Here is a 21,900-nt window from a genome sequence, read left to right as displayed (position 1 = left end):
CAAACTAGGTTGCTCTTCTTTTTTTTTTTTTTTTCCTTTGTTGCACTGAGATATATATATATATATATATATATATATATATATATATATATATATATATATATATATATATATATATATATATATAAATAAAATTAGTGTAGACACAAATTTTTGGGGGAAATGTTGGAAATAGCATTTGATTTTATTTAAGTTGATTGGGCAGCTGCTCTTTTTTGAGTCACTGATGGTGTTTCGACTGATTGGTTCACATCTGAAGCAAACTGACTGAATTGTTTTTTTTTTTTTTTCCCTCTTATGGTCAATAGATTAAATACCGCTAAACGTCTTTAAAAAGATCCTAAAATAAAGCCGTCTGGATATTAAAAAAAAAAGGTTATGAATCTACTAATAAATCGTACTATATTCCTATAGCTTAACCTAGCAGTATATAAAGTAATTAATTAGCTTGTGGGCCTGTAAAAATATAGAAGGTGACAATAAATACTGCACAGGTTAACTTGCTCAGTGGTGATAAATTATGTTGAACACTGAAGTGCAAAAATCTCTCTAGTACAACTACATTTATTAAATGCAGTGTTTTTGATACAAAACTCCCACATGTTGGCTTGTGCACAGTATCAGACTCATTGTGCACAGTATCAGACCTTTTGTGTCATTGCAGTCTGAACCATTCCACACCTCTTAGTGAGCATGAGCAGCTCAAGTAGTTAGCTAATGCCATATATAATGAGTTGTCTGACTCATACAGGCAGAATAAAGCCCCTCTTCCCAGTCTGCAGTCTGAGGAAAAAGTCATATTCCTGCATATGCTTGTGTTCAGTCCACAGTGCGTACGGCAGATTCTGGTGTTGTAGCGTATAACTGTATTTTCAGTTTTCATTCCCCTTTTTTTTCTTTTCCTTTTTTTTTGTCTCATTTGTGTCCTGCCATTCAGATTCTTTCCTCCACCATAAATAGAAGGGCAGTGCTGATTTCTTGGGTGGTTTTTTGCACCCACACAATCAGCTTCTATTCTCAGATTAGTAATATTTCATCATGAAAGTGGCTGTAACAGAAGCGTTGTCATTACTTTCCTGTAGTGAAAGAAGAATGACTCAGCATCCTTGTGATGTTAGCTTTGCTGACGGCACTTTCAGTTGCACATTGTTATTGATTCAGCAAACGCACTAAGCCACTCACACCTGAGCCTTGAATGCAGTTGTTTGCTGCAGCGGTTTATCTCACACCATTCTGTCATTGCTAAAAGTAACCCTGCTCTTATTCCAATTTGTGCAGATTCCAAAGCAATAAACCTCTTGATGTAATGACACACATTAGTCTTGTATCCACTGAGATGATATTGGATCTACTGTGGAAAGCCCAGAGGGAGCTCGGTCGACTAATAGTTGCAGCAGATGCTTCTTATTATCCACAGCTTGTGCAACATTGACTTGGCATTTTCATTGTTTTTGACAACACCAATAAAAAGCATAATGCATAATGTTGTTGGAGCGGAGCAGAGCAGCACAGCATGGGCTTTCAAAGGCCCGATAATTGTAATCTGCTTGATAGCAGAAAACTACCAGATTATAACCACAGAGGCTTGGATGTACACACTGATTAAGTGGGCAGATGCTAAAAGCTCTCATCCATTTTAACTGATTAGCAAAAGAGCATTTTTGTACTTTCTTTACATGCAGTGCAAATGTGTATGTCTGTGCATCATGGTCCACCTCATTGTCTTCTCTAAACTGCTCTTCCCTCCTCTGTTCAGATCGAGGCAGTGACACGGACCGTGTCCTGCCCGCCGACTGTCAGGCAGGTCAGAGACTCATGGAAATTCACTGTAAGTTCAACCCATGAAACCTGCTGCCTGCCTTCCTGCTGAGTTTCAATAACTATCTGATTTTTCAGACTAGTAACAAGTTAAACATCTAAAAGCTAGCTCTAGAAACTAAAACTTTTAAAGATCACTTTTCCTTCCCAGTCTAACTGAAATCCAGTTACCTCATGAAATGTATACTGTGGTGATATTGTGGCTGTTGTGTATAATGATTTTTTTCCAATAGGTTAGAGTAGTTTTTGAACACTTGCATAAACACTGGTTAAGCTTTGGGCCTTTTGGTGGTCGTATCCCACAGCCACTGGTACGAGACAAACTTTCAACTTCTCACCATTTAAAGTCACAGTGGTTTCCTCTGGATTTCCTTCTCATTAACTAGAATGACTACTCAGAACTGAGCAGTAAGTTGATATTTTTTTTTTTTAGACTTTTGCCTATCAGCGTCATTTTGCGTCATCATCACATCACCTGCTGAGTCATGTGACAGTCACTGCTTTTTCAGTTCATTGTGAAGTTTTTAAAGAAGGCCTGCTATGCTTTTCACTGGTCCTGTCACACAAGTAATGGTGTGTGTAGATTTTATTTTATTTTTACTAATTTATGACGAACCATTGTCAGAGGAGGTGGGGCTTATAAGCACTGGGTTCTCTTTACAGAAGCCAGGTGATGGGCAGCCAATCAGAAGCAAGTGGGCTTTTTTTTTTTTTTTTTTTTTTTTTTTCCCGCCCTCCCCCAGACAGTGGATTAAATAAGAATTTGGACTCTTTAAAAAAAAAAAAAAAAAATAGTACTAGAGGTGCTTGAACAGAAAGTGATTTTCAGACCAAATGCTGCACAGCCAATGAACAGGCATTATGTCTCTGTCTTTACAATAGAATTTGGATAACCTGTTGTACTGTAAAGATAACCCAATAAAGCCAGACTTATTTCCTTTGTGGTATTTGTGTTCTCCATATTGCATAATTATTGTTTCCTATTAGAGGTTGAGGGGTGGATATCATCTGAACCACTTAAAATAAAACATGAACATTCATTTGGTTTTGGTTTACAAATAATGTCTTTTGTAGTTCAGTGGAGGTTCATTTGGAGGTATTTTACATGTGTACACATGGTTAATGGGAGCAGTAGGCTAATACAGTATTTTTTTTTTTTTTTTAATTTATATATTTTTTTAATGTTTAGACCCAGCACGTGTCAAAATTTCGCTGACTCGTCTATATTTAAACATAATTACTTTAATGGATAAGGCCAGTTTTGTTCCATGTCTGAAAGAGGCTCACACTGTGTACAGCGTAAGAAATCTCATTAAGAACTGTAAGAATAGTCTGGTTTATACGTACCTGAAATGTTTCATTTCAGCTGTGTGGGAACTTTAGCTTTGCTCGATTCTCATTTATCTTTGCCGTGCAGAGTTTAAAGGGGCTTTAAATTAAAAAGCCAAATGTTACAAATTATCCCTCTTAATACTGCAAGCAAAGTATGTGAAGTACAAATGCTTTCTGTAACAAGATTTGAAATGGGTTCCTTCAGCTTTTGGTGTAATTTAATTTAAAAACTCCAATATCTTGTAATATAATGCAGTACTACACTGTAATACTACACTGCATGTGTAGACTGCGTGAGTGGTCTTAGTTTGATAGATTTGATGTGAGCACTCAAAGATCGTGCACGTTATTTTTGTGGAAAGGGGCATTTTTTGGCATGAAACTTGACGTTCTTTTATTTCTTTAGCTTCAGACAAATGCCTTTATATGACTCTTATGCAAACCCCTCAGGAGTGCCAGAGTTTGCAGATATGCGTGTTGCTGATAGCTGAGCTGTCGTAATGCAGAGGAGGGGCTGATTTGAATAAACTACTAGATCAGTTCTGTGAACAAAGATAACCAGCAGAGCCAATTTATGTACGGTGAACTACCCTCTGTCACTGTGCCAGGTTAGGCTTGGTTGTAGGGCAGTGGTAGTGCTCGTGGTACTCTGCTGCAGTCAAATATGAAACAGAATGTATTTTTTTAAAATAGAATGATGAAAACCCCAAGCCGCAAAGTCATCTTTGTCCCAGTAACTTTTTTTATTGATATTTTTTAGCTCTTGCTCACAAAAAGTGATCCTGTCGTGCTATCAAACAACTTTTAATTTGAATATTCACTCGTGGCTGCTAACGTGACTTACACTAAAGTTGCACGTCAGTGTGTGGTTTTGAACAGGGTAGTTTAAAGGCACCAGACTTGAAACTTGCAGGTATCTTAGCTGAGCCCCGAAGCCCACATATTTAGTGGTGAGAAATTTTTGCTAGTTATTTTTGCTAAGCCAGGATTTGACAATAGGGAAAGGGCTTTAACAGCTTCTTTTTAGTGGGTAAGTGAACTTTTTTTTTTTTTTTTTTTTTGGTCATAGGTTTTCAGCTCAGATTCAAGTTTGAGAAATCAAATGGCAACAGTGTGTAAATTTATTCCAAATTGGGCAGAATTTTAACCAGTGTAAGTTCCTGGATTAAAACCAACATTATTATTTATTTATTTTTTAAACTTTGTAGTAAGACCTCACTACAACAGGTTCCCCATAATTCAGGTCTTATAGAAAATGTCTTTCTTCACTTCTTTTAAATAGCACTTTGAATGTGTTTCCTGTCTACCCAGGGCCCCAAAAAGACGGCGGCCAGAAAGGAGTCAAAGGAGAAAAGAGAGAGCAACGAAGAGAGCAAAGAGAACCAGAAGGCAAAGTCCGACGACTCGGGAGAGGAGAAGAACGGCGATGACGACTCCCAGAAGAACGGACCGAAGAAAAAAGGTGACTGTCGATCAAACATTTGACACGTTAGCACTATTGAAATCATACTAATTATTAGCACATGCTAATGTTGGCCTTCAGAAATTTTTTTCTTGATAAATCCTCAACATATTAATACCAACCAATAGTCACTATGCCCATTATAGGCATTTAGATTGAGATACAGCTGAAGAGGTAATTGTGGTCTTGTCACATCATGATGAGCAATGCTGCCTAAAGTGAGATTTTATGGCTTGAATGATTTGTGGTACGCAGCCTACACAGACTTGCTTGTTTGCAGCGTTCTAATAAAACAGTATGTTGCGGGGATGACGCCATGTTGGCTTCCTTAGTCTCTAATCCTAGCCACTAAAGCTAAAGTCAGGAGTAAGAGTGGTCAAATACAAATGAAAGGTGTTAGAATTTTAGTTAAGCAGATCTAAAAATACCATTAATGATATGTTGAGATGTGTCCACTCCACGTGTAAAGTGAGTGCAAAATGAGTTAGTCCCCGTGCCTTCTGCTGCTGGCTGCTTAAAGCATATTTTTTATTGTAATAAACATGTTTGCATTGTGTGAGCAAATGTTACAGTACAAGGTTGTAACACTTGAAGTCAAATACAAGTTGCCTTTGAAATTTCTGCTCCGATAATTTAGTAGAAGTTTGTGGTGGTTGGCTGCAGTTAAAGGTTTGAAAGTCAGCTAGCGACTGTTTTGACCTTCACAACATAGCTACTCGTGTGTGTGTGTGTGTGTGTGTGTGTGTGTGTGTGTGTGTGTGTGTGTGTGTGTGTGTGTGTGTGTGTGTGTGTGTAGCTAAACTTCAATTTGTGTTTGTGTTGTGTACTCACCACCCCGAACCCCCACCCCCAAAAAACAAAAAAAAAAAAACCCAAACCATACTGGCATACAAATGCTCTGGCAAGGTTTCTACCACTGGGATTTTTTTCTTTTGTTGCAAGTTCAGTTTTTTTTTTTTTTTTTTAATTGATGAAAAGACTAAGAATTTACAGTAATTTATGCACTGAAATGCAGTATTTAAGATTGTATGTACTCTGCACATCAGTAAGAACACATGTTTATGTATCGATACCACTTTTGAAGCGGGATTGTTTGAAACAGTTAGTCACTAACTTCTCTTGTCTGGAGGAGACGCATCAGTTCATTTTGACGTGCATATGTGCCGTGGAGGTGCTGAGTTTAATGTTTCACTCATGAATTTCTCTTCTGACCAAAAATGGCCAACTTTTAAAAACTGATCACAGCATTGTAGCAAATGAAAACTTTATTGCAGTGCATTTTTGGTGCCCACCAGAGGTGTTGGTTTTCTACCAGAGGTTAACTTCCAGGACTGTGATTGAAAGTTTAATTTACCCGAGCTGTACAGCAGTCTGCCTCTGAGCTGTAGTTTAAAAGGACATCTGATTATGAGGGTTTTGTGTGGACACGTGGGTGTGCTTTTCAGATACCACATGCAAAGAGAGAGAGAGAGGAAATGACGGTCAGTTTTAAGTGACGTGGCCCTGCATTGCTAAGGGATGTGGACCCACGGATAGGACTTGGTCTACAGAGTAGACTGCAGGTCCCACAGCATGTAAAATATAAGTATATTTAAACACTTTCAGGAGAGACCTGGCCACGAAGGCAGCAGATATTGCAACAGTTATAACATAAGAAACATATAAGTGACATGACATTCAGTCCAGGCAAGTGAACACAAACTCCCATCTTAAAGTAAAACTGATTTCCCACCCTGCTGTTTTCAGAATATCAGAAAGCACTATATAATGACCTTGTTTTAATGTAAATATATATTTACGTGTTGTTGCAACTGTAGTTTTCTCTGTACACAGTGTTCTCTGTGACCACATCCCTTACCTATGCAGGGCCACGTCACTTAACTGTCATTTCCACACTCTCTCTATCACAGTGGTATCTAGCAAATTTACCCACATGTCCACACAACACTGACAACCAGAGGTCCTTTTAAACAGCAGCTCAGTGAGGCAACCTGCTGGACAGCAAGGGGTACTGCAGGAGCGGTTTTCATCCATATAAGTCCAGGAAGCTCTGATCGGTTTTTCCAGAATAAAAGTTGTTTTAATGCATGTACTCACAAAATGCTATTACAAGCGGCCAGTCCTCCAGCATACAGATGTGCCATTTCTAAACACATATTCAAATCAAGGAGTTGATTAAGATATTAATTTGGTGAACTTTGGTAGACGTAAAGTCTGTTTATGGTAAAATAAATTTTATGAAAAGATGTGAAACAGTACGCTGACGTGTTCTTCCTCTAACCTTGTTGCTGCTACACGTCATTCAAAACAGGAAACAAGCAGAAGTGGGTTCCTCTGATGATTGAGGTGAAGTCTGAGGGCCCTCGGGAGCGCTCAGCCTCCAGGAACAACAGCAGACAGAATGAAAACCCTCGCCTGCCTCCCAACACGAGGAACGACCTCAGAGGTTAGTCTGTGATGCAAGCATGTGAACTAAAGTTTAAAAGGATGTGAAGAACTCATACCATCTTATCGCATGTGAGACTTTGATGCCAAAGTTATTAGACATGATCTCTGGTGCTTGCATGTGACAGTAGATCAGGGGTGCTCAAACTCGGCCCGCTTCCGGCCCCGCCCCCTACTTCTGGTCCGCGAATTGATGTCAATAATAACATACAATTTGGCCCTTTAAGTTACTTTTTTTACTTTTTTTTAGGGCAGCACGGTGGCGCAGTGGTTAGCACTGCTGCCTCACAGTTAGAATACCATCTGGAAGGCCTGGGTTCGATTCCACCTTGGCCCAGGCCTCTCCCTCTCTCTGTGTGGAGTTTGCATGTTCTCCCCGTGCTTGCGTGGGTTTCCTCCGGGTACTCCGGTTTCCTCCCACATTCCAAAGACATGCACTTACTGGGGTTAGGTTAATTGGCTAATCTAAATTGCCCATAGGTGTGACTGAGTGCGTGAATGTGAGTGTGAAAGGTTGTCTGTCACTCCGTGTTGGCCCTGCAACAGGCTGGCGACCTGTTCAGGGTGTACCCTGCCTCTCGCCCTATGACAGCTGGGATAGGCTCCAGCCCCCCCGCGACCCTTAACAGGATGTGCGGAAGCGAATGGATGGATGGATGGATGGAGTTACTTTTTTGACATTTCACCTTCCCCTCCAATTAAGAGGGTTAAGTGAAATGTCAAAAAAGTAACTTAAAGGGCCAAATTGTATGTTATTATTGACATCAATTCGCGGACCAGAAGGGGGCGGCACCGGAAGCGGCCCACGGGCCGGGAGTTTGGCCACCCCTGCAGTAGGTGTTGATGTTAATTATACAGAGCATATTATTGCATTTGGCTGCTGGAGAGTGCACATGACTCAGCAGCAGGATGTGGAGGGGTGTGTGTGTGTGTGTGTGTGTGTGTGTGTGTGTGCGTGCGTGTGCGTGTGCACGCACGCACGCGTGCGCTCTCCTGCTAATCTTATACTTCTGCTTTGATAGCGTCACTATTCAGCTGAACACTGTAAATGACTTTGTGTTCACTGAGGAAATGAAATTTGCTCGCTGTTAAGAGGCTGTACAGTATTTAAAATGTATTTTATCACAAATTCAAAAACTAGTAAGAGAGCATTAGTTTCCCTCAGTTGATATTTGTTGGGACCTACTTATCGAGTGTGGTTTAGTGTTTACTGACAGGAATATGGTTGGATTCCCTGCAGACTGGCATAGCCAAAAGTATGAGCGTGAGTGGCGTGACGACCACGATGAAGTGTCCAGCGTGAAGAGTGAGGGGGCACCATTCCGTGGAGGGTTCAGAGGTCGAGGACGTGGAAGAGGAAGAGGCCGGGGACGAGGCAGAGGTGCTGGGAGAGGTATTTGTCTGACACAAACACACACACACACACACACACAGAGAGAAATTTAAAATGCAGAAAGTACAATTACACCACTAGGCTCCTGTCCTCAAAACGTTTAAAAATAGTACTCAATGTGCTTCCATTTGTTACCACAGTGAGTGTGCAATAAAGAAATTTCTGAGAATACAGAAAAAAACAAAACTGAGTTTTTATTGATGCTTGCAGCAGCATTTATAACTGTAAGTAAATGGACAGCATGAGCATGCTCAGACCTTTTTGTCCAAAGAGCTGCTTTCATAGATGACACACTTCCTAATTTAAAAATGTGAGTCTATTGAAACAAAGTGCATTATAGTGCAATAGCAGTGACACAGCACAAGTCAAATGTAAGCACAGAAGTAGCGTAGGTAGTGTTTTCTCTAGAGATTTTAAGTAAAGGTACAGCATGTCTGCTTAGCACTTGAATTTAACAATAACTAAATTAACTTAAACTTGTAACTCTTCAGGAGCTGCAAAATATTTTCTGGGATGTTGCATCTTGAGTTGAGCTTTTTAATCAGTTGCTTTTCTGCCATGAACTGCAGCAGGAATTTCTATCCAGTTTCCTCTTCTTGTCATATGGAGTGCAACTAGTGATGCTTGGTTGAGTCATTTTACATCTGAGTTGCACCGGTTGTACGCGACAGCGTGCTTTTTGCCGCTAATGATGAAACCTGTTTTAGCAGGAACTGCTATGTTGCAAAGCACTGTGCTACTTTGGATGTTATTGAAGTAGCTCCCTCTTTTAGGTACCAAATCGTCGTTGGAGGCTGATATTAAGGAATGTAAACGCAAGGCTTTGCTATAGCAGTGATATCGCGATATGACATTTTTGTATCATGTAAAAAATTTATACCATTGTTGCAGAAGCTATGATCAGGCACAGCCCTAATGCACACACAAAGTTTGTATAGTTTAATGTCGATAATAAACCTGAGGTGGTTCATAGATTGAAACCAAAGTTGGATGCATCAGTTGGCCTTGCTCTACAGATGTGCTGCAGAAGTGATGAGCTCTTCATGTCTCTTCTCTGACTAAACATCTGTGGAGAGAACTTTCACAACTCTGATCTCAGCACTGAATTTAACCCACCCTGGCTAAATCCTTTCAAAATAATTTTAGAAGAAGCATTTGGGTTTTGAGGGGTCAGCACCTGAGCCTGTAGACTGTTTCTGGCACTTCTATCGTTTGGTTGGCGATCTCAGCTTTTGAGTCCTTTCACAAACCAGTTGTACACGTAGCTGTTGTAAAAACATTTCCCCATAAACTTTAATGAACTTGCCTTAATATTGCAGTTTTGTTCTGTTAGCTGCAGTGCTGACTCTGTGCAGTCTTCTATTCATCATGTTTATTCTTTTTAAAAGTGGAGTACAGTAACTTTCTTTCTTTTTTTATTAAATCAACATTTTGAAGATTTAAACTGGTGAATTGGATGAATTGAATTGTACAGTTTGAGTATAGGGGCTGCATGTTTTTGTTGTGCCTGCTTTCAGAATAAAACAGAAGCAAGGAAGCGTTTATTCTCTATTCTGTTTTAGATGAATGCCAGGAGGATGTAGTATATTTGGGGAAAAAAAATACAGACAGAAGTAAATTTCAGTGCCTTGTCTATTTTTTTTTTTTTTTTTTTTTTTTTTGGGTAGTGTTTTGGGTGGTTAGTGACCCTGATCTGGCTCCTGCTTAGGCTAGAATAAAAACAAAAAAGCGCAATAACAGCCAAAGAGTGCTGGAATGAGGACCGGCCTTGGCTTCAGCAGGAGAAACTGGTTTCCCCGAAGGCTTGTTGGTTTTGGCAGGAGTCTCCCTCCCACTTCCCTGCTTTCACTCTTCTTACTCGCTCTTCCTTTACTTATTTTCCTTCTTTTATCTTACACCTTCACCCCCTTTCCCAGGAGCTGTGGCTGCTTTTAAACTTTATAAGAGAGATTAAAAGTGTGAGAAGTGTGTTTTGCTTTTTTTTTTTCCCCCCAGTCCATTTTCACGTTTCTCTGTGAGGCTTTAGACTTTGAGCAGCCCTGAAGAGACGCTCCATTAATGCTGAGCAGATGAACTTTGTTTTTGTGTATTTACTCAGCTCTGAAGTTGTGTGCCCTCCTGCTCTAATACATACACACACAGCCTGTAATTGTATCTTGAGAGGTTCACTACTTTTTCACTTCTTCTCTGCGCTTTTTGTGATTGCACCTTGATACTTTTTTTTTTTTTTAGCTGTATCTTGAATAGCTTTTGAATTGAACAACAGGCACCATGCAAGAGACTTATTTAATCAGTTACATCTACTCATGCTTACTAAACAGATATGTTTGAATATATATTTTCATGCTCTATTTTAAAAGGGAAAATACTGTAAACTTCAATTATTTTTACTCCCTAACCATCACTAGCACAGTAACAATATGGTGAGAAAGATAAGTGCAAGAAATGGAAACATTATAAAGTATGATTAAGGGATTTTTAATACAAGACGCGTGGGAAAGAACAAAACTAACAGTACTTAAATGAGAATTATTGGGAGAAAGTGCCAGGGTAAAAGCAAGTTTTCTCTTAGGTTTTCTTTAATTGAGGTACACATCCTCAGCGCCACAGAGAAGCTCTTCAGTGTAATCTTCAGTCCCGGGCTGAGGAGCAGATAAGACAGACAGAGAGAGAGAAACACCAGAATGCAGCGATCTGAAAACAAAGAGGTGCTTTAAAATCAAATTTACTGCTTACTAATTACAAGTGGAAGGATTTTAGTCTCCTGTTCAGCTGACCATGCAAGGATTAAATAGTAAAGGAAAAGTTAATGACAATAAAAAAAACTGAGAAGGTTCACAACACACACTGTTCTCATGCACCACCTTTTTACGAGTGATGTATGCACTTGGAGCTGCAGTTTCTGACTGTTTCTCTCTTGTCAAGGCCACTACGACTATCACTACAGCTACAAGACCTACGATGTCAAAGACGGACCCTATGGACCCAAGTTCAGCAACTCAGTGACCTACTACTATGACAACATGAGCAGCAATGACCTTTACTCTCTTGATCAGGACCTGCTGAAGGACTACATCAAGAGGCAGATGTGAGTTTGGCATTTCTCTCAGGGCCAAGCATAAAACCACAAACACAGTTACTGATATATGAGGGCAGTGTTTGTCTGACGGCTTGCGTCGGATCTTGCGTGCAGATGTGCTGTAGAAGTGATGAGCTCTTCATGTCTCTTCTCTGACTAAATCTCAATGGAGAGAACTTTTCACAACTCTGATCTCAGCATTGAAGCAGAACAAGATGAACTGATTGGCTTTTGCAAAATATTTTCACTGCAGAGACAGCAGATCTAAAGTTGGGATGATGTTACATTTCATATTTTTCCGTGGTTACTTTGAGAAGCTGCTGCAAGTAATGTGAGTTGAGCTGGGTTCAGCTGGTCCTGAAGACAAGGTAGAAATGAATAAACATTTGTGGAGAGTGAGCTAAACCTCATCTGTGCTTGAGACTTGCAGCTTGAGCCTCTGCACCTGAATCTAGTTGATGGCCGAGTTACACTGTGGGTCATATTTTGCTGCTGCGTCTCACTCTCTAGATTTTGATTCTTTGTACAGTGTGTACAGGAACTTTAAATAATGACTGGCACTGGATTTAAACAGCTGTTTTGCCTTCTTATTGTGTCATATTCTGGATTTCATTTTAGATGTGCTATGAGCAAAAAAACAAAAAAGGAGCCAAACTATGATGGGTGAAAAAGAAACTGCTTTCATCACATCTGTGCCGCCTTTATAGTCAGCTGCTTTAAACCAGAGCTGTCAGACTGATTGGTGATGGGCTACCTGGACCCAGTTTGATCTCCGGAGATTCAGACCTCCACTTGACATCTAGAAATACTTTAAAGTTTTCATACGTTTACACTTCTGTGTGAAGTACATTTCAGGAACCTATTACATCTTGCTGCTGGGGAAACGCCTGCATATGAAGACACTAAGTGTGTTGAGGCAATAGATTTTTGACACAAAACTGGAGGAGCATAAATATTTCTTTGTGTGCGCTCACTTCTGACTTCGGTTTAAACTTGGGAATTAAGTCATGCTGTGAAACTTTGTTAAATCTTCTGCTTTTGGTTATGAGTTCCTTGGAAGGTATTTGTTTATATGTGTCATACTTCACATCCAGTCAGTGTTAAGTCACACGGTTATGACTTGTTTTCAGTTCCATCTTTTCCTGTCTAAATGGTTGTTTTTTATTGTCTCTTCACTCACTTTAATGTGCCAACTACAGTTTTTGTCCCTCTGATGTTAAAGATTGGAAACTTGTGTTGAAATGGCATTAAATAACAGCAGTGGATGCTCTACTTGATGCAAGATGATGCTGACCACGTCTCCCTGTTTTTCTACACCTTTCAGTGAATACTACTTCAGCCTAGATAACCTGGAGAGAGACTTTTTCCTGCGGAGGAAGATGGATCAGGAGGGTTTCCTGCCCATTGGTCTCATCGCCAGTTTCCACAGAGTGCAGGCCCTCACTACTGACATCAACCTCATTCTGGATGTGAGCGTGATTCTTTGGCTGGTTTACTAATCTTAGAATCATTGAAGATATAGAAAAATTAATCAACAGACGTGGGACAAAGCCAATATATTCTCAAATTTTGAGAACAAAAACAGGCAGTTAAATTTGGCATTGCTTTTTTACATTTAGATTTTGTACAATAAAAACCCCTCTGTTAATTAGTGAGCTTTAGATTTGCTGTTAGGATATTTTTGTCTTTGGACAGGGCCAGTCTTAGTAGTTTCCTCATTTCCTGTTATCCAAAAATATTCCTGTAGTTCCATTAATCACACGGGCTGACTGATCCCTCATCTGTCCTGTCAGGCGTTGAAGGACAGTAAGGAAGTGGAACTTGTCGACATGAAGATCCGTCGGAAGGTGGACCCAGAGAAGTGGCCGCTCCCAGGCCTGACTGTGCCAAACCACACACACACTGACTTCTCACAGCTCATTAACTGTCCCGAGTTTGTCCCAAGACATGTGGCTGAGGAGCCCAGAGGTGAGCAATCTGACCTGAAGGTGCTTATTTTATAATGTTTTGTATTTACAGACCCTTAATTTCCACATCATCCCTGAAAAATCTTAAACATTTTTCCCCATTTACATTAAGAAAGACGCTTAGGACAAGTATATATTCAGGACTAAGAATTTAGTAAAATATTTAGCCCTGGTAATTGTCTGTAACCTTCTGTGTCATCTGCAGGGTCTCCCAGGGCCTCCACACCAGTACAACAACAGACCAAGGCTGAACCAGACATCTCGAACCTCAAGACCATGCCCAAGGGCCTCTCCGCTAGCCTCCCCGACCTGGACTCAGAGTCCTGGATTGAGGTTAAGAAGAGGCCCAGACCTTCCCCAGCCAGACCCAAGGTCAGCTCTGAAAAGGTGAAATTCAGGACAAAACCCAACCAAGATGTTTATTAAAAACCATTTTAAGAAGGCAGTGAATGAACTGAGTTTTGGTGATGTCTAGTTTTTGTTGTGAAGTTTTCCTCTGTTCATATTTTGTTATGAGGGTTTATTTTGTGCTTTTTCTTTTCCACTAGTACCTACTTGACTCGGTTTCGTTTGTTTTCCATTACAATTAAGAGCCACCTCAGCAAGGCGGCCCGAAAATTTAGTGATGTCATTTGTGTGCGACACAAAGACAAATGGTCGCTCCATCTAGCTTCTGGATTCCGTCATCAGCCACCAAGCACAAAAACATATTGGTTTGTCTGTAGCCTTTTCCCTTGTTTCAAAAATCTCACTCATGACTCATCCAGTGATATTGGTGTCTGGCAGGCATTCTGTTGACGTCACATTTTCAGATCAACTCGGTGCATTTGGAACCACAGCTGAGTATGTTACTAAAAAAAGAAGTACCTGGTACCAGGTGTTGGCACCTAATGGGAAAACTCTAAAAGCCGAGTCAAGCTGAGTAGGTAACTAGTGGAAAAGCGGCATTATGCTGGAAAATGGCAGGCAGTTGTCTTCACAGCAACATGCACTGCTGTGTATGTGTACATGTCATTTTCTTTAACTGCAACATACATTTTTGCATGACTGCCGTTAAATTACTTTTCTTTTTTGTGTTTTATTCTTTTCACATTATTCTTCATTCTTTAATCAATCATCGCTTTCCATACCCTCCACCACCACCACCTTCCTTTTTTCTGTTTGACTGATGAAGGCCTCCTCATTGCAGCATCAGCAGCAGAAGGAAAAGGATGATGCGGTTCGCTCCCCGGTGCCCCAGCCTGGCTCCTCGCCCTCCGCTGCTACCTCAGGAAATAAGGTCAGAAGGAAAATGTGTTATATTATGTCTTTGTGCTATTTTAAACAGTCTTGAGAGAGAGAGAGATCTTTTTTTTAAGAGAATCAGCAAGAATGCGGTTTCATCTTTTCACAGCTCTGATTTGTTTCTGAGATTTTTAAATCTTCAGCTTTTTAATCTGTCAGTTAATCAATAATTGGTGATCATATGGTTAACATACGTAATCAGCTAATGTGTTCATGTTTCGGTGCTTTGTTTTGTCACTCAGGACGGTGGAGAGCAAGATGAGCCCGAGGAGCTCGACTTCATGTTTGACGAGGAGATGGAGCAGATAGACGGACGCCGCAACACCTTCACAGACTGGTCCGACGAGGAAACGGACGGCGAGATCGACGACCGTGACGTCAACAAGATCCTGATCGTGACGCAGACGCCGCCCTACCTGAGGAAGCACCCGGGGGGTGACCGCACGGGCCACCACACATCGCGGGCCAAGCTGACCAGCGAGCTGGCCAAGGTGATCAACGACGGGCTCTTCTACTACGAGCAGGACCTGTGGGACGATACGTATGAGCCCGAATACGCCACCATCAAGGTGAGGACGTTATGTTTGGTTCTACCATTAATGTGCTAGTGTGGTGGGTTATGAGATGAGGATGTACTGATACATAGCTTAAGATCAGCTGTTTTGACAGTGGTGTTATGTTACTGCCGTATTGGACGTTTCCATCTGAAGCCTGGTGATGAGTAGATTCTTCAGCTGTTTCTGGATATGGAAACGAAACACTGAACAGAAACTTTTGTTTTTTGTTTGGTTTGGTTTTGTTTTTTGTTGTCATTGCTGCCCATTGTTGCATTGTTGAACTCTTTGTGGGACCTTCACGTGCTCGCCGGCACAAATCCAGTGTCGCGTGGAACAGAGTGTGGCGGTTTATAAATAAACCCCGCACACAAGGCCTCGGCCTGAGGCGTCGAGCTGATGGGCTGCATGGGAGCTAAAGATGGAAGCTCAAAGAACTGAGGTTACTTGGAGGGATAAAAGGGCGAGTGTGAGTTGCACTTGACAATCTTGAAACAGGAGGGAGGGTGATTCTTGGATAAGTCATCGTGTGTTTTATAGCTTGTTTTTTTTTAAAAAAAAAAACAAAAAAAAACCCAGCTTTTGTTGTGGAATCTGTTGCTTTAAACCTGCTGGTTGCTGGGCTCATGTCAGAGAAGTAATAGATGTCAGATATGAAGGTGAAGAGTGTTTTTGGCAACAGTTTTTTGCTGCTGCATCTCACTCTCCATCTGCTGCTGCATCTCACTGCAGATAAGGTCTGTTAATAATCTGAGTCCTGTGAAAGATGTTCTCTCACATCATTGCATTAACAACTGACTTTTCTCATTTTTACAGCAAGAAGTGGAGAACTTCAAGAAGGTCCACCTGATCAGCCGAGAACAGTTTGACTGCTTGACCCCTGAGCCACCTGTTGACCCCAACCAGGAGGTCCCCCCAGGCCCCCCACGACCCCAGCAGAGTAAGGACTCAAACACACAAAGTGACACACAAAAAAACGAGGATGCATTTAAATAATTGCTGGTTTTAAAGTAAATTTTGAGGAAGTTGTGTAGGGACTTGGGACCAGAAAAATTCCTAGAATGGGATTCAATTCTGAGATGACAGCGCCAGTTTCAAAAACCAGGCAACCTAGCAGAAAAATGAAAAGATTAAAAATAAATGTTAGAAATGTATTGTTTAAGCACCACTGATGGAGAGACAGATGGGCTGTCAATCTGATTGTGGTTACAAAATGCAACGGTGATGCAGAGCGGTGATGATCAGGCCCTCCCACCCAGCTCGTGTCGCCCCGTGGCGCGCTCGAGCTGCGCCCGCTCTGAGGTTGTCGCGCACGGGAGAGTCGTGGGCTCACCCGGATGCTGTCAGCCCTGCTGGCTACCCATACCTCATGTCGTTCGGCCGCCAAACTTCTTCCGCCTCCTCTAGGTGGTGTCACTGAGCGCCCACTTATTGAAGTGTCATGATGCTGTATGTAATGCCTGCACCCATCAATGAAATTGTAATGATCGTAGGATGATGATTATCAGTGTACTTCTGATTTCACAAAAACATGGTATTTCATGATATTTCCAGGTCCCACTAGGTGGCGCTCCAACATTTATGAACTTTATGCGTATCATTGTGTTCAGGGCAGGAGGCTTATCAAGCCACAAGTTTGATGCAGATTGGGCAAGTTGGCTTTGAGTTACGGCCCTTTTTGTGTTCATGGCGAAACACCGAACGTTGCCATCCTGCCAGGGTCACGCCCTTTGGCAAAAACTCACAGTTTTGAAAACAGTGTACGGCCAACTCCTGAAGGCTTTCCAGGGGAAATTTGAGATGGTTCGGCTCAACCACCTTGGAGCTGTACCTCAAAGTGTAAAACATGACATTTCCTGCTCCCACTAGGTGGTGGTGCGACTGTCAGTAAATATTTATCATATGTATGGGTTCTGGGGTGGACCGTCATCCTACTGCGGAAGTTTGATCCAGATTGGATAATGCAGGTTTGAATGAGAGGCAATCAAATTTTCCTGGTGAATGATCGAAATTCACTGTGGTGTCACGGCCACGCCCTATGGTGAAAACTCACCATTTTTGAAATTTAGATTGCCCCTGGTGTGTAGATAAGACAAAACAAATATGAAGTTGATAACATTCAAAACCTCTGAGTTATTAGAGAGAGTATAAGGGCAGGAAATCGCTAAAATCATTTGATTCAAAATGGCAGACTTCCTGTTGGGTTTAGGCCATTGTTACATATGTGTACCAAATTTCATACACGTACATGAAACACAGCAGTGGGAATTGAGCTAAAGGCGGTGTTGTAGAGCCATTTTGAAAGGGCCATGCCTGAAACCATTAAAATACTTAAATATTCAGCAGATCTGACATGTGTGCAAAATTTCATGAGTTTTTGAGCATGTTTAGGCCCTCAAAAAAGCAATTCATTTGCCTAAATGTCCAAAGCAATTACAATAGGGTTTCGTGCTTGGGCCCCAATGAGGAGAAGGAAGTAGCATTAACAAAAATAAAGCAGTGATTCATAGTAATCACATTTTTAGTTTTTTGATTGTTTTACAGTGGTTACATTCCAAAATACTAATAAACATGCTCACATGCTCTTTTGGGAACAATTTCCTCAGAGAAAAATGTCCATGAACTTTGGATGGAATGACAACGCACCGAGTAGTAACAAAGAGTGTCATTTCCGTCTGACCTCGCTAAAACAACTCGTTACTTTCATTTTTCAATGACAAATTTCTCAAGGGAGAAAATTGATAACATAATGGAACTACACATCACTTCCCCATTAAACATTTTCTGTTCACAAGCTCCTACACTCCACAGTACTGTGGAAAGTAATTGAGAATGCTTTGGCCAATTAAGACCCAGGTGGGTCTTAATTGACTGAAATATGTTCTTGCCTTATAACAAACGAGCTCAAGTGAGAGACAACTTGGCTATTCTCTGTAGAAGCTGTTATTGGTCTCCAGTTTGAAAAGATTATCTGCAGTCTTTAATTATACTGTAATATGGCTTTGATATTGCTCATTAGTTTTATTCAGTGATTATTTTCATTTAGTCTCAGTGGCATTAACTAGACATTAAGAAGCTGTGAATCCATATTCATGTTCTTCTCTCTGTTCAAGTGCTAACAGCTGCGGCTTTACTGCTCACTGTAGACCGCTGTCATCACACTGTGAAGTAAATGATGCTGTAAGATCACTGATGTTGTGGCATTAGATGTCTCTTAATGACTTAAGTGTTGTCTCAGGATTGCTGAGCTAAAAACCCCCAAACATCTTAAAGAGTTTACCTGTAAAGTTTTTCAGATCCTCTCTTTAACAAAGCTGTCGTCTTGCATCCTCAGTCCCCACAGACGCTTTGGCAAACAAGCTCTTCGGTGCCCCTGAGCCCTCCTCAACGGCTCGCTCGCTGCCAACTACCGTGCCTGACTCACCCAACTACCGCAGTGCCCGGACACCCCGCACGCCTCGCACACCTCACCGGAAGGACCCGGCTATGACGCCTCGCTTCTACCCAGTCGTGAAGGAAAGTCGGCCCGTCGACGCCAAGGTGAGACGGCATCAGAGTGACGACTCAGTTCTGTTGGAAATGTCTTTTAGTGGCTCCAAACCAGATTTTAGGTGGTTTCAACGTGAAAGCCTCAGTGACTAAACTTGTTTTTGCTTTTCTCTTTTCTATTTCAGACGCCCAGAAAGAGGAAGACCCGGCATAGCTCTAACCCACCCCTGGAGTGCCACGTTGGTTGGGTGATGGACTCCAGAGAGCATCGCTCCCGTACTGCCTCCGTCAGGTGAGAACCTCTGCTCTATTCACTGTTACCATATAATCCTATAAAGGGTTTTTCTTCAGTATTGAAGTGTCTTCAATATGTGCAGCTTAATTTAATATTAGAGCTTTTTAACAGGAAAATGACCACAAGACTAAAGGTTAAATAAAGACAGATTTACTTTAGTAGATTTAGTAGAAATTTAATGATTCTGCTGTCTCTGCTCTCCACCTCCTCCTTCACCTTTCTTTCTATCAGCTCTAATGCAAGCCCATCGGAGGGCACACCTGCCCTGGGTAACATCGGCTGCACTCCCCAGTCCCTCCCCAAGTTCCAGCACCCATCGCACGAGCTGCTCAAGGAGAACGGCTTCACACAACACGTTTACCACAAGTACCGCCGGCGCTGCCTAAATGGTACGCTTCCTCATTTTATGCATCCCTAAAATTCTGTTCAGAGACTGTTTGGCATCACTTATTAAAAGTAAATTGAAACTATTTGTTTTAGTCATCTTGTATTTGACCACTTTTTCTCGATCACAGAGCGAAAGCGGCTGGGAATTGGCCAGTCACAGGAGATGAACACGCTCTTCCGATTCTGGTCGTTTTTCCTGCGGGACCACTTCAACAGAAAAATGTATGAGGAATTCAGACAGCTGGTGGTCGAGGATGGGAAAGAAGGATATAGGTAAGTGTTAGAATAGATAAACATGTAACTGTTTTTCTATGTATCACAATGTGTTCATCATAAACATGCACATGACCATCAGATTGTAAGCACAAAACATACTCACACACACCCGGACCCTCCAGGTGAGGAAAGCAGGTAACGCCTGTTTCCTGACGTCACACACACATACACACACCCCCACACACTTACGTGATGCTAAAATAAAAGCACCGGCAGGAAGAAAGAAGTCAGACTCTCTTTCAGAGGCACGTGAGTGTTAGCTGACTGAGACTCTCCCTGCAGGTAAAAAATCAACTACGGGTTTCTGTGTCTTTCTTTATTTAACGGTGGTCCGAACCTAACAGTAAGCGCTGTAACCTCTGGTTTAGTGCTTTATATACAGTGTGTGTAGCAGTACCATAATCATTTGAAAGTTGGATCTAAGTGCCAGAAGAAAAGTAGCTCAAACCTTTCATAAGTACCAGATGTGCAGCATGGTGAAGTGTTACATTAAAAGACCAAAGCCTCTCTCGTGTGAGAAGGGCAGATATAAAAACTGACTCTAGGCAAAGGTTTCTGAATCCATCTTCCATCATTTCCAAAGCTCACTGCATATAATTCTCTTTTCTTTCCTCTCTCAACACGTGTGTTGCAGGTACGGTTTAGAGTGCTTGTTCAGGTACTACAGCTACGGTCTAGAGAAGAAGTTCAGACCAGACATCTTTAAGGACTTCCAGGAGGAGACCATTAAAGACTACGAGGCTGGTGAGAAAACATTAAAACACTGTGCAAACATCAGAGGAGACAAAACGTCACTGATAAATGAGATTGTTCTTCTCTTCTGTACTCTTAAGGGTCACATTCAGGCATGCCTAACAAGTTTTTTTTTTTTTTTTTTTTTTCCCTCTCCCTCCTGTGTTCTGACTACAGGACAGCTGTATGGACTGGAGAAGTTTTGGGCCTTCCTTAAATACTCCAAAGCCAAGAGCTTGGAGATTGACCCCAAGCTGCAGGAATACCTGAGCAAGTTTAAACGCCTGGAAGATTTCAGAATCGATGTAAGTAGAGTATTGTTTAAAATTTGTAGGTCTAAGCAGTTTGGTCCTATCACACAGTGACAGTTTCAAAGTTGGATGTCCTGTGATCAAAGATAGCAAAGAACACAGTTTAAACTCAGTTTAGGATGACAGTCTCACAGTGAGATGCTGTTACAACCTGTGTCTTCTAACAGGAAAACAGGGTAAAATGGCAACTCTTCACAAGTGCTTGTGGGCAAAAAACAAACTCAGACCAAGTGAAATGTGTTATTAAAAAAGGATTAGAACACAAAGATGAAATTCTAGTTGAGCCTAACAGAGGTGCACCATGGAAACCAATACCATCTTGGTCCAGATTCAGTAGGTGTCATCAGTCTACATGGTTCAAGTTTTTTCCTACTCAAGTTAAAAAGATCCATGTTGCACTGTATGTAGGTACCTTTAAAATGTAGAATGATGGAGTATGAGGCCAACGCGTTTTCTAATGTGATTGTTTCTGCTTCTAGCCACCTATGGAAGAAGGAAGTCGTAGGAGACATTCGTCCAGCGGGGACGGTCGCCGCCGGCATCCCTCTCAGCCCTCTAGCCGTCCCCAGAGTCAGGCTAGCTCAGGCCCCACCCCTGCCCCCACAGCCAAGGATGATGCCAAACCTACCAGCCAGAAAGCCACCGCTGATCCTGCACCAGATGCCAAAACACTGAAGTAACTCCACAAACACACTGGCCCGCACAGACTAAATTAATTAACCACGTCTGCAAGTCGCCGGTTCTCTCTGCGCCACGGGAGGGGGAGGGGCATCCAGCTCTTCATACAAGCATGTGAATTTTTTTTTTTTTTTTTTTTTTTTTTTTTTTTTTTTTTTTTTTTGACCTGTGAAAAGTTTGATAAAGAAGAAAAACAGTAAATAATATGGCTGTTTATTAATATTTCTAAGTTTTTCGGAACTATGTCTTAATGAGGCAAGCAGTGGATGACTTTCCTTTACGAACCTTATTCTTTTTTTTTTTTTTTTTTTGTTGATACCCCCACCAAAACCCCGCCAAAAACCACCCCAGTCACTGGGACCCTCTTTGACCGTCACTGTCCTGCTGGCTCAAAGATC

General features: G+C 41.5%; 1 protein-coding gene across 5 annotated transcripts in view; it reads left to right on the top strand.

The window, feature by feature from the left end:
• larp1 (La ribonucleoprotein 1, translational regulator) overlaps nucleotides 1–21,651 on the top strand; it is a 48,812-nt gene extending 27,161 nt beyond the window's left edge. Inside the window, exons 4-21 of one of the 5 annotated variants that reach the window (XM_030746192.1) lie at nucleotides 1,757–1,828; nucleotides 4,462–4,612; nucleotides 6,924–7,058; nucleotides 8,298–8,450; nucleotides 11,376–11,538; nucleotides 12,854–12,998; nucleotides 13,323–13,497; nucleotides 13,702–13,868; nucleotides 14,686–14,775; nucleotides 15,023–15,349; nucleotides 16,151–16,274; nucleotides 18,669–18,874; nucleotides 19,009–19,115; nucleotides 19,350–19,507; nucleotides 19,634–19,778; nucleotides 20,416–20,525; nucleotides 20,691–20,818; nucleotides 21,304–21,651. In XM_030746192.1, coding sequence (XP_030602052.1) covers nucleotides 1,757–1,828; nucleotides 4,462–4,612; nucleotides 6,924–7,058; nucleotides 8,298–8,450; nucleotides 11,376–11,538; nucleotides 12,854–12,998; nucleotides 13,323–13,497; nucleotides 13,702–13,868; nucleotides 14,686–14,775; nucleotides 15,023–15,349; nucleotides 16,151–16,274; nucleotides 18,669–18,874; nucleotides 19,009–19,115; nucleotides 19,350–19,507; nucleotides 19,634–19,778; nucleotides 20,416–20,525; nucleotides 20,691–20,818; nucleotides 21,304–21,504 — 2,757 coding nt within the window. In that variant the 3' untranslated portion in view covers nucleotides 21,505–21,651. Of the gene's footprint in view, nucleotides 1–1,756; nucleotides 1,829–4,461; nucleotides 4,613–6,923; nucleotides 7,059–8,297; nucleotides 8,451–11,375; nucleotides 11,539–12,853; nucleotides 12,999–13,322; nucleotides 13,498–13,701; nucleotides 13,884–14,670; nucleotides 14,776–15,022; nucleotides 15,350–16,150; nucleotides 16,275–18,668; nucleotides 18,875–19,008; nucleotides 19,116–19,349; nucleotides 19,508–19,633; nucleotides 19,779–20,415; nucleotides 20,526–20,690; nucleotides 20,819–21,303 lie in introns of all 5 variants that reach the window. The other 4 variants (XM_030746190.1, XM_030746189.1, XM_030746188.1 and 1 more) reach the window with 4 other exon arrangements.
• Nucleotides 21,652–21,900: the final 249 nt, after the last annotated feature.

This window comes from Archocentrus centrarchus, chromosome 14, assembly GCF_007364275.1.
Source record: "Archocentrus centrarchus isolate MPI-CPG fArcCen1 chromosome 14, fArcCen1, whole genome shotgun sequence".
Taxonomy (NCBI): domain Eukaryota; kingdom Metazoa; phylum Chordata; class Actinopteri; order Cichliformes; family Cichlidae; genus Archocentrus; species Archocentrus centrarchus.
The sequence above is the reverse complement of the archived record's forward strand: the minus strand, read 5'-3'. Positions and strand labels throughout refer to the sequence as shown.